The sequence below is a fragment of the Papio anubis genome, chromosome 17 (assembly GCF_008728515.1).
Source record: "Papio anubis isolate 15944 chromosome 17, Panubis1.0, whole genome shotgun sequence".
Taxonomy (NCBI): Eukaryota; Metazoa; Chordata; class Mammalia; order Primates; family Cercopithecidae; genus Papio; species Papio anubis.
Window position 1 is genome coordinate 55,824,353 of NC_044992.1, and position 12,643 is coordinate 55,836,995.

The window sequence follows — 12,643 nt, forward strand, 5'->3', positions numbered from 1 at the left end:
TCTCAGCTCACTGCAACCTCTGCCTCCTAGGTTCAAGTGATTCTCCTGCCTCAGCCTTCCGAGTAGCTGGGATTACAGGTGTGCGCCACTACTCACGGCATAATTTTTGTATTTTAAGTAGAGATGGGGTTTCACTGTGTTGGCCAGGCTGGTCTCGAACTCTCGACCTCCAGTGATCTGCCCGCCTCGGCCTCCCAAAGTGCTGGGATTACAGTTGTGAGCCACTGTGCCTGGCCTTTGCCATTTTAAATTAATAAAGTAAATTTTCTCAGTTTTAATTTCGAATATGGTAAATACCAATAGATATAATCCACATAAGCAAAAGCTCTTTGGGGTCTTTAATAATTTTTACAGTGTAAATTAGAACTACTCTTGTGATTCATTGAACTGGAAGAGAAGTCTAGTCCCCTAATGCCTTGGGAAAAGGGAGTCCTTTAGGCACCTACCCTTCCTTTCAAACTCACTCCCTTTTCTGTCATCTTCTGTGTTTGCTATGTGTTCCTCATCTTCAAATACTCTTAAGCCCTCTTTCTTCCAAGCCATAGCCTATTAATTTGTCTTCTTCAATATAATTTTTCTTCATCGACTATGACTTCATTCTCTCTTTTATCTCTGTTATTTGCTGGTTTCCTGCCCATCTTTTCTTTTCCTCTGCGCCTGTTCTTCTGTAATATCTCTCTCCTTTCCCTGTCATTTTTTAAACTCCCTCAAGTTGTTTGTAATATCTCTTTTGCAATATCTCTTTCTCCTTAATTTGTTCTTTGTCATTTTAACACTTCTACTTCCTCTTATTTCTCATATTTATACTTAGTTCTGTTCTTCAATTCATTCAACCACTTAACAAATATTAAGCACAAATATTATATGCCATTTCCTTTTCCTGGCACTGGGGATATCGAAACATGATAGACCTCGGGAGGCTGAGGCAAGAGAATCGCTTGAACCCGGGAGGCGGAGGTTGCAGTGAGCCGATATCATGCTACTGCACTCCAGCCTGGGTGACAGAGTGAGACTCCGTCTCAAAAAAAAAAAAAAAAAAAAAGAAACATGATAGACTTGATCTCTACTCTCTTGCAGTTTACAGGCTACTCATCATGGTCATTTTGGAAAAGGCTGGGGACTGTGTATAAGGTCCTACTTTACCACCATTGGGGTAGCTTTGGAAGGGTCGTGGGAAATCAGTGATAGTGGTACCAATGGCAGCAGCAGCAAAAAACAAATATTGCATGTCTATTATGTGTCAGGTATTTTACTTACATTTAGTTGTAAGTTTTACTTACATTTACTTAAATAAGAACTCTGCAAGATATGTTTAGGCTGACTCTACAGGTGGAAAAACTAAGACTCACAGAGGATAAGTAACTTGCTTGTGGTCATATAGCTAGAAAGCGTCAGCAGCAAAATTTCTTTTTGTCTTCAGTCACATCAGCCAATAAGGAAAGATATCCTGGTCAGGAGGTGATAGAGTGGGAGGAACTTCCAGAGCCAGTTGTAGAAATAGGGTGTGTATGAAGCTAGAAACAGCGTGTCACAGCATAGAAACTGAGCTGGGCAGCCACCTCAGGATCTTACCCTAAGAGCTTTGTTGCCTCTGATGTTAGAACTGGAAGTTTTAACTCATTGGAAAGGAATGCCCATGCCTATCTAGGAAAAGAAGCTGGACCAGGAGCCATCAGGGATGTATGCCTAATGTTGCTAACGGACTGCTCAAGGCTTTCTTGGGAATGGCAGGAGTGAAACATTCCAGAGAATTCTCTAACCTGTCTATCATTCTTTTTAGCAGAGTGACGTCAGAATCAAGTTTGAGCACAATGGGGAGAGGCGGTAAGTCTGCCTTCTGATGAGTAGTTGTGTTCATGTATGCCAGACTTCTCAAATAGCATTGAGTTCATGGAAGTCATTCTCCTGTCCTGATCCCTATGGGGCCACTGGTTGGGTAGTGGGGTGGATTGGGCATAAAGGGAGGAAAGTTTCACCCTTGTCTTGGCCTGCTAATTGAACCTTGTTCCTATCTTAGCATTGGAAGCCATTTCAACTGCTGATGTTTTACTATTCTGCTCTAGTCTGCTGCTGTGAGGTCTGACATTTTGTTAGGAAGTGAGGACTCCGGCGTTACTCAGAATCATGGCTTTCAGACACACTGACACTGTGTCACCTGTGGGCTTTAGAGGGAGGGCAGGATTCTCCTGTGATATGGTGCCATTACTATTCCCAGTAGAGCAGCCCTGGCTTTGTCCACGTCAAGGGTGAGGTTGGTGAATTAGAAGTTTCTTCATGATGTGTCTAGGTCATGGGAAGCTGAACCAAGTCCATCAGTTGTAAAAGATTTTAGCTCCTTTGAGGACATAGAAAGGGGGAATTTTTCAGTCTGTGTTCTGAATCTTACCTCATTAGGGAAGTGAAAGTAATGTTACAAAACTCTTCTGTCCTTTTCTCCATTGTCAGTATTTTCGTTATTGTTATTTTTTGTGGGAAGCCAAGGTAGAAGTTCTCAGTAGAAAAAATGTGACTGTACTTAATTTCTTTTTTTTTTTTTTTGAGACGGAGTCTCACTCTGTCACCCAGGCTGGAGTGCAGTGGTCGGATCTTGGCTCACTGCAAGCTCCGCCTCCCGGGTTTACGCCATTCTCCTGCCTCAGCCTTCCGAGTAGCCAGGACCACAAGTGCCCGCCACCTCGCCTGGCTAGTTTTTTTGTATTTTTTAGTAGAGACGGGGTTTCACCGTGTTAGCCAGGATGGTCTTGATCTCCTGACCTTGTGATCCACCCGTCTCGGCCTCCCAAAGTGCTGGGATTACAGGCTTGAGCCACCGCGCCCGGCCAGACTGTACTTAATTTCTAAAGTTATTTAAGGAAAACATTCAGAAAGCATACAGAGCTCTGGTCATGGGATATTCGGGACCTTGCGTGTTTGCGCATGTGTGACACATGTACACATAAATGTGCCTTTCAGTGATTTTTCCATTATTTGCCTTTCCCTCTCATTGATATACCCCCCACTCCCACCCCCAGCTTTCCTTTGCTTTGAGCATTTGGACAGGTGAAAAGCATACCCATTGGTATGAGGTCTTCCTACTTTAAGAGTCTCACCATAGGACCTTAGTACCTCCAAACATTCTTGATTCTGGTAGTTCTCTGCAGTTGGTACCTTTCAGCCTGCTTTGCAGCTGGCTCCAGAGGAGATCTGTGGCTAGTATTCTCCCTTTAAAATACACATTCACAACCCTACAAGGTTGTCAGAGGCAGCCCGGTGGAAACATTGTGGAAAGTGTGGTCTGCAGAGCCAGGGTCCTTCTGCTCCCATGTGAGTTCCAGGCCTGGAGGGAGGAAGGTCTGAGCTCTGTCCCCAGCTGCTCTTCCTGTGTCCTGCCATTAGCAGAGAAGTTAAATTGTGACTTCATTGTTGCTACTTTTCACACTTTCCAACCTGAGTTTTAAAGGGATGGCCAAACTCAGAGCAATAGAGAGTTTTCAATCAAAAGCTCAATTGTGTTGGAGCCCAATTATGCAGTTAGGCTCTCCTGAATTCCCTGTTCCCAAAGTGGTATGCAGTTACAGTGAGCAGGCTTACACTGAGAAAGTGTGTTTGGTTTCAGAGAAGCTGCCAGGTTGAAACCACAAATATTTAAGGTGGTCAGGCAGGAATGGCCTTCTGAAGCCCTGAGCAGCAGAACATTGCTATCAAGGTTTTGAAAACAGTGCATTATCTTTTTATGGAGCTGTTTTCAGAGCCATGGCATTTCAGTGTTTGCGTACTATGTGTGGAATTGAGGACTTAATGAAGTTGGTGCAGGGAAGCCAACAGAGTTAGTACTCTGTGCCACATAGCTCTAGTTTCATGTATTTCATGTCAGGATTTTGTAGAGAATGTCATTGTGGGCATTTTTAACTTTTTACCGGGAATATGGGTAGTATTTATCTAAATGTAGGCCCTTATAGAATTAGAATTCACAGAAAAGAGGAAGGAAGTCATGACTTTTCGCACTTATCCATGACAGGTATTCATTCTGTTGGGCTGACTTTCCCTTTGCTTTGAGACTATGGGGACCAGACCCCTGACTGTCCTCCCTCTTGGCCCCAGGAGGGCTGGGGAGAAGGATTGTAGATTAAGATCTCCTTCCCTTTGGAAACGTTAATGACACACTGATGGGGGTGGTTGCACAGGTGTTAGACCTCTCTTTGAAGCACTGGCCTAAAAATGCCTGTTATTCAATAGGATGGCAGCAGTTTAGATCTTACCTAATCTGGAAGTCCTGGCCTCTGATCTTGATCAGACTTTCAAGCTGCTTTTGTGGGTTTTGAATGGCTCATTGCCAGGCCAAATGCAGAAGAATTTATTTCTGATCGTGATCCTTTTTCAATAGTGTGCTAGGGACATCTGATTGGACTTCTGGTATTTTATCCAGAAAGGCTGGATTTTGAACTGTTGCTGAGGCCTTGAAGGAGGAGGGGTATGATTTGCTATTAGGAATTAATAGAAAGCTATCCTTTCAAACGGCTTCAGAAAACACCTCTATCTAGAGAATCCGTCTAGATAGCACCTAACAGTATCACTGCTTAGGACAGTTGATTTGGAAGAAAAAAATATAAGAATTACAGTCTGGGCCGGGCATGGTGGCTCACGCCTGTATATCCCAGCACTTCGGTAGGCTGAGGCGGGCAGATAACAAGGTCAGGAGTTCAAGACCAGCCTGACCAATGTGGTGAAACTCTGTCTCTACTAAAAATACAAAAATTAGCCGGGCGTGGTGGCTGGCACCTGTAGTCCCAGCTACTCGGGAGGCTGAGGCAGGAGAATGGCATGAACCCGGGAGGCGGAGCTTGCAGTGAGCCGAGATCGCGCCACTGCACTCCAGCCTGGGGGACAGAATGAGACTCCATCACCAAAAAAAAAAAAAAAAAAAAAAAAGGATTATAGTCTGAATGGATTTCCTAGTGGAGATGAAACTAATTTGGTTAGCAGTATGATTTCCAAAAATGAAAGGTGGTGATGGACAAAGGAAAAAAACATGAAGGAATTATCTTCTTGAGATGTTACGCTTTGCGTGAAGGATAGATTATGGTTTATATAAATAGTCTATCAATGTTGCCCAATAGAACTTTCTGCTATAATGGAAATATTCTATATCTGTGCTATCCAGTACACATATGGCTACTGTACATGTGGTTAGTGAGCACTTGAAATGTGGTTGGTGAGACAGAGGAACGTTCTTCTTTTAAGACAGGGTCTCTGGGCCAGGTACAGTGGCTCATGCCTGTAATCCCAGCACTTTGGGAGGCTGAGGCAGGAAGATCACCTGAGGTCAGGAGTTCGAGACCAGCCTGGCCAACATGGCGAAACCCCGTCTCTACTAAAAATACAAAAATTATCTGGGTGTGGTGCCGCACATCTGTAGTCCCAGCTACTCGGGAGGCTGAGGCAGGAGAATGGCTTGAACCCAGGAGGCGGAGCTTGCAGTGAGCCGAGATAATGCCACTCCAGCCTGGGCGGCAGAGCAAGACTGGTCTCAAAAAAAAAAAAAAAGAAAAAAGACAAGGTCTCTGTTGTCCAGGCTGGAGTACAGTGGCATAATCATGGAGCCTCCACCTCCTGGGCTCAAGCAGTCCTCCTGCCTCAACCTCCCAGGTGCCTGGGACAACAGGCACTCTGCCATAGCCAGGTAATTTTTGTAGAGACAGGGTTTTGCCATGTTGCCCAGGCTGGTTTTAAACTCCTGGACTCAAGCGATCTGCCTGCCTTGGCCTTCCAGAGTTCTGGGATTACAGGCATGAGCCACTGTACCTGTTCAGTAACCAATTTTCAGTTTAATCAATTTAAATTTAAATAGTCATATGTGGTTAATGGCTGCCATATTGAATAGTGCAGATACAGTTCTAGATGATGAAGGCTTTTATACTTCTCACCGATTTATACTTCTCACCGAGACATGTTCTCAACCTGTCACAGAAGAACATGAAAGAAATTATCTGGTCAGATTTTATTAAAACCCAATGGTTTAGATCCCTCTCTCTTGTGGCTTATTGCTTCTTCCTCTGGTTACACCACTTCCCACTCTGGGGGAGCAGGGAAGATGAGAAAGAACCACACTCTTCTTCCTCTCAGCATGGAAGAGGACAAGAACTGTGCAGGCCCATGGCTGAATACTGCCTGCTCCAACACACACTAGTCTGATTTTATCCTGCCTAGGTTTACTAAGAGATGAAGGTTGTTTTAATAGGCATTTCTCTAGTCACAATGAGCATCTTTTCATGTGTTTTATTAGCCACTTAAAATTCTTCTGTGAATTGTCTAATCTTTTGCCTTTTCTATTAGATTGTCTTTTATTGATTTTTTACAAGTATTTTCTCAAAGTTTGATATTTAACTTTGTTGATGGTTTATTTTGAAATCAGAATTTTATTTATTTATTTATTTATTTATTTATTTGAGACGGAGTCTTGCTCTGTTGCCCAGGCTGGAGTGCAGTGGTGTGATCTCAGCTCACTGCAACCTCCGCCTCGTGGGTTCAAGTGATTCTCCTGCTTCAGTCTCCCAAGTAGCTGGGATTACAGGGCATGTGCCACCACACCCAGGTAATTTTTAAATTTTTAGTAGAGATGGGGTTTTGCCATGTTGGCCAGGCTAGTCTTGAACTCCTGACCTCAGATGATCCACCCACCTCAGCCTCCCAAAGTGCTGGGATTACAGGCATGAGCCATCATGCCTGGCTTGTCTTCTGTATTTTATGTTATGGTTAGGAAGACCTTCTCTTTCTCTCTCTCTCTCTCTCTCTCTCTCTCTATATATATATATATATATATATATAAAATATATATATATAAAATATATATATATATTTTTTAGACAGAGTCTCATTCTGTCGCCTAGACTGGAGTTCAGTGGCATGATCACAGCTCACTACAGCCTTGACTTCCTGGGCTCAAGTGATCCTCCCACCTCAGCCCCCCAAGTAGCTGGAACTATAGGCATGTGCTATCACACCTGGCTAATTTTTAAAAAAATTTTTAGTAGACAGGAGCGCTCACTATCTTGCCCAGGCTGCTCTGGAGCTCCTAACCTCAAGCAAGCCTCCTACCTTGGCCTCCCAAAGTGCTGAGATTACAGGTGTGAGCCATCATGCTTGGCCCCCAAGATTTTTTTTTGATTCTGTATTTTCTTATATAAATTTGAGAGTACGTATGTGTATGAGTTTCTTTCTGATATTCTTTTCTGTTTCATTTGTCTCTGATTATTTTTAATCATCTATGTTCTAGAGTATTAGGTTGAAACCATATAAAATTGCCGCTTTTGTATATCAAAAGTGGTTGGCCATCAGTAGTCTCATATAGTTCCACCTAATACATTCGTTAAAACTTTTTATTGGCCAAGCATGGTGGCTTACACCTGTAATACCAGCAGTTTGGAAGGCTGACGTGGGAGGATTGCTTGAGATCAGCCTGGGCAACTTATTGAGGCCCATCCCTACACAAAATAAAAAATTAGCCCCTGCATGCCAGTAGTCCCAGCTACTTGGGAAGCTGAGGCAGGAGGATTGCCTTAGCCCCAGAGGTTAAAGCTGCAGTGAGCCGTTGCCATGCCACTGTACTCCAGCCTAGGTGACAGAGCGAGACTGTTTCCAAACAAACAAAAAAACCCACAACTTTTTATTATGGAAATTTCAAGCACCCTCAAAAGTAGACAGAGTATTAAACTGAACTCCCATGGACCTGTCACCCAGCTTCAACATTACTAACATTTTCCCAATCTTTTTTTTTTTAATCAATTCCCACTTTTAAATTTTGCTGAAGTATTTAATAACAAATCATATTTTACACCTCTTTGGATGAGTCCTTACTCTACCTTATATTTGTAGAAATTGTTCTTCAAACTGACCTAATGAGTCTCTCCAGACAAGCTTCAATATCAATACTATTTACATGCACAGATATGACACTGGTTAAGAAAACTGATCAGGCATATCACCAACTCAAGGGGGAATTCCTGTGACTCTGTAGTAGAAAATCTTAATTCTGAGGAAAATCAGTATGGAGATTTTTATGGCATCTCAAAGATGAACAATGGAAAAGACCTTTCAAGTCTTAGAGTTGAGTCCCTTAGGAGTTGAGGCCATGTTTTCAGTACTGCTACTCCAGTCTCTACGTTTTCTAGCTTATTTCCTAAATAACTTTTTTTTCTTTCAACTTTTAAGTTCTGGGTTACGTGTGTAGGATATGCAGGTTTGTTACATAGTTAAACGTGTGCCGTGGTGGTTTGCTGCACAGATTAATCTATGACCTACGTATTGAGCCCAGTATGCTTTAGCTATTCTTCCTGATGCTCTCCCTCCCCAAGTCCCAACAGCCCCAGTGTGTATTGTTCCCCTTCCATGTATCTGTGTGTTCTTGTAGTTGGAACATAGTTTTTAAACCTAGTGGCCTCTTCTGTCATTGGCAGAAGAGTCTAAGCTGAAGTGGTAGATGAATGGTTGGGACTGAGCAATAGTTGTGGGTACTGTTGTCAAACCTGATAGATGCTTAGAGGGTGAAAGGTAACAGTAAAGAAGAGGAAAAAAGGAAACAGTCGGGAAAAGGCAAACTGAGTGAAAGAAAACAGAGAATCCTATGTTGAGAAGAAAGGAAGAATATACTCAGACCATTGCTTTTTAAACCCTACATTTTAAGTGTACAGTTAACCAACCTTTCTTTCTGTTTCTTTTCAGAATTATAGCATTCAGCCGGCCTGTGAAATATGAAGATGTGGAGCACAAGGTGACAACAGTATTTGGACAACCTCTTGATCTACATTACATGAACAATGAGGTAAGAAGGCAGATGGATGGGGCAGGGACAAAAGGGGCAGATGCCTACCTTTTTTCTCTCTGTTTAACAGAGCCTTTAAAGTTTGTTCCTCTAATATCATATGCAGGTTTTCATTTTCTAGACCCCCTTTTCTTAATTCCAACAACTCTGGGATTTCTGTTTTTTACTAAGTGGGAGATTACTCAGCCATCTCAGCCATCTCCATTCCCCCTACTCATTCAGTGCAGATAGCTCTAATATTCTGTGGTGGAATCAGGTATAGTACCAGGGCTAGGGCTTATATTGTCTGCTTTACATTTTGTAGGAGTATCTTATTTTTTTTCTCCCAGCACAGCCTTAACAAGAAGCAGAGGGTTTAGCAGGGGCTAGGGAGGTGTGAAAAACCAGTGAGTAGGTCATCTATTACAGTCATAAATGCCGGCTTCTTCTCTCAGAGTTTCGTTTGATCGGAGCTTGTTTCAAATGTTAGCACCTGCTCTAATAAGTTCTTTAACTCCTCCTCCTCCTCACTCCACCCCAAGAGTCCTTATTTATTTCTACTTTGAATATCACCCAGGAAGGAATTCTTTTGAATGTCAGTTTTTGGGCTGCTTTCCCAGCTCCAAGAAGAATATTAAAGGCTACAGTCAGCTTAGGCTGGTGCTTTGCAGTGTATTTATGCTGAGTAAAGAACGTGTACCTTGAGGAAATTGAGTAGGGGTGCAAGACAAGAAAGCTGGGCAACATCATGACCCTTTGAGAGGCAGATCATCATTGTGTAGTTTTATTTTATTTGATGAGGAGTTAAAATTTTTCTTTTAGTGAAGACTTTTCTGAATGGTTTAGTACTCTTCTTTTCAGTTAATATTTCCATTAAGAATTCCTGATGTTTCTTTATTCTAAAGCCAAATATAACTCATTGTTATTATTTTAGTTCATACATGTCTTAACATACTCTACTAGTGTTAGTGATCGGGAGTTGACTAACTTACATTTGATTAATTTAAAATCCCTCAATTCTGTTCTTCTGTTTGCCCTTTAAACCCTGCACTGTCAGGATCTGAGAATCCCAAATGAAAAATCTACTGAGATTTAATTTTATTTATTTATGTCTTTGTAATTATAGCTTTATTGAGATGAAAAATTTATTGTCTAAAAGTATACCATTCAGTAGTTTTTAGTATGCTGATAGAGTTGTACAACCAACACCACTATCTAATTCCAGAACATTTTCTCTTTTTTCTGAGACAGAGTCTTGCTCTGTTGCCCAGGCTGGAGTGCAGTGGCGCATACATGGCTCACTGCAAACCTTGACCTCCTGCACTCAAGCGATTCCCCCGCCTCAGCCCCCCAAATAGCTGGGACTACAGGCACACACCACCACACCCAGCTAATATTTTTGTATTTTTTATGGAGACAGGGTTTCACCATGTTGCCCAGGCTGGTCTCAAATTCCTGAGTTCGAGCAATCTCTCTGCCTCAGCCTCCCAAAGTGCTGGGATTACAGGCATGAGCCACCGTACCTGGCCTCCAGAACATTTTTATCACTCCAAAGAGAAACCCTGTACCCATTAGCAGTTATTCCCCTTTCTCTCCTCTTCCCAGCGCTTGGTAAGCACTTATCTTTCTGTCTCTTTGGATTTACCTATTCTGAACATTTCATGTAAGTGGAATCATACAGTACGTAACCTTTTTTGTCTGGCTTCTTTGATTAAGCATATGTTTTCAAGGGTCATCTGTACATGTTGTCAGTATGTCATTCTATTTTATGGCTGAATAATAAATATTCCATTTATGGATTTACCACATTTTGTATATCTGTTCATCTGTTGATAGACATTTGGGTTGTTTTCATTTTTTGGTTATTAAATAGTGCTGCTATGAACATTTGTGTACAAGTGTTTACATGAACATATGTTTTCAATTCTATAAGGTATATACCTAGGCGTCGAATTATTGGGTCATAAGATAAAACTCTAACTTTTTGAGGAACTGCCCAGCTTTTCTATAATGGTTGCACAATTTTACAGTCCCACTAGCGACTTATGAGTTTATTAGTTTATTCTCACTCTGCTGTAAAAAACTGCCCGAGACTGGGTAATTTATAAAGGAAAGAGATGGCCAGGCACAGTGACTCAGCCTGTAATCCCAGCACTTTGGGAGGCTGAGGTGGGCAGAGCACGAGGTCAGGAGTTCAAGACCAGCCTGGCCAACATGGTGAAACCCCATCTCTGCTACTAATATAAAAATTACCTGGGCATGGTGGCGCACACCTATAGTCCCAGCTACTCAGGAGGCTGAGGCAGAAGAATCATTTGAACCTGGGAGGTAGAGGTTGCAGTGAGCCGAGATTGTGCTACTATACTCCAGCCTGGGCAACAGAGTGAGACTCTGTCTCAAAAAAAAAAATTAAAATAAATAAATAAATAAATAAATAAAGAGGTTTAATTGACTCACAGTTCAGCATGGCTGGGGAGGCCTAACAAACTTACAGTCATGACAGAAGGGAAAGCAAACACGTCCTTCACATGGCGACAGGAGAGAGAAGGGCCAAGCAAATGGGGAAAAGCCCCCTATAAAACCATCAGATCTCATGAGAACTTACTCACTATCAGGAGAACAGCAGCATGGGGATAACCACCCCCATGATTCAGTTACCTCCCACCAGGTCCCTGCCATGACACATGGGGATTATTGGAACTACAATTCAATATGGCATTTGGGTGGGGACACAGCCAAACCATATCAGTGAGGGCTACAGTTTCTCCACCATCCTTACCAACATTTGTTATTTTCTTTTCTTTAATAGCCATCCTAGTGGGTGTATGTCACTGTGATATGTCACTGTGGGTTTTGTTTTTGGTTTTGGTTTGAGACAGGGTTTCACTTTGTTGCCCAGACCAGAGTGCAGTGTGCAATCATGGCTCACTGCAGCCTCGGCATCCTGGGTTCAAGTGATCCCCCCACCTCAATTTCCCCAGTAACTGGGACTATAAGCACATGCCACCACACTGAGCTAATTAAAAAAAATTTGTAGAGATGGGGGCGGTCTCACTATTTTGCCCAGGCTGGTCTTAAACTCCTGGCCTCAAGTGATCCTCCTGCCTCAGCCTCCTAGGATTGCAGGTGTGAGCCACTATCCCTAGCTTACTTTTTTTTTTTTAAATTTAACTGCCTTCCCAACCATTGTTATTTAACTCCCTTCCCAACCATTCTTATTTATTCCCACTTTGAATGTCACCCAGGAAGAAATTCTTTTGCAATATAATATGATTTGCAGAACATTCTCCCATTCCATAAGTAGTTTTGAGATTTTATTTTAAATATGTACTGTTTTTGGCCAGGTGCGGTGGTTCATGCCTGTAATGCCAGCACTTTGGGAGGCAGAGGCGGGCAGATCTTTGAGCTCAGGAGTTCAAGACCAGCCTGGACAACATGGTGAAACCTCATCTCTACAAAAAATACAAAAAATAGTCAGGCGTGGTGGCTGAGGCAGGAGGATCACTTTAGCCTGGGAGGCGGAGGTTGCTGTGAACCGAGATCGTGCACCTGCACTCCAGCCTGGGCAACAGAGGGAGATACTGTCTCAAAAAAAAAAAAAAAAAAAAATCTTGTATTATAAATTGGGAACTGTGTAAGTTAATTGGACTTTTGCTTGATTTTGTGTTTACCATACATGTATAAAATCTGGCCAGGCATGGTGGCTCACTCCTGTAATCACAGCACTTTGGTAGGCTGAGGCGGGCAGATTACTTGAGGTCAGGAGTTCAAGACCAACCTGACCAATATGATAAAACCCAGTCTCTACTGAAAAAAAAAAAAAAAAAAATTAGTGGGGAGTGGTGGTGCATACCTGTGACCCAGCTA

The 12,643-nt window shown here is 42.5% G+C and overlaps 1 protein-coding gene across 10 annotated transcripts in view; it reads left to right on the forward strand.

Moving 5' to 3' along the window:
• MAP3K3 (mitogen-activated protein kinase kinase kinase 3) overlaps window positions 1-12,643 on the forward strand; it is a 76,289-nt gene that overhangs the window by 22,513 nt on the left and 41,133 nt on the right. For 5 of the 10 annotated variants that reach the window (XM_017950853.3, XM_017950855.3, XM_017950857.3 and 2 more), the window contains 2 exons: window positions 1,781-1,824; window positions 8,698-8,797. In XM_017950853.3, coding sequence (XP_017806342.1) covers window positions 1,781-1,824; window positions 8,698-8,797 — 144 coding nt within the window. The remainder of the gene's footprint in view (window positions 1-1,780; window positions 1,825-8,697; window positions 8,798-12,643) is intronic. The other 5 variants (XM_017950854.3, XM_017950856.3, XM_017950858.3 and 2 more) reach the window with 1 other exon arrangement.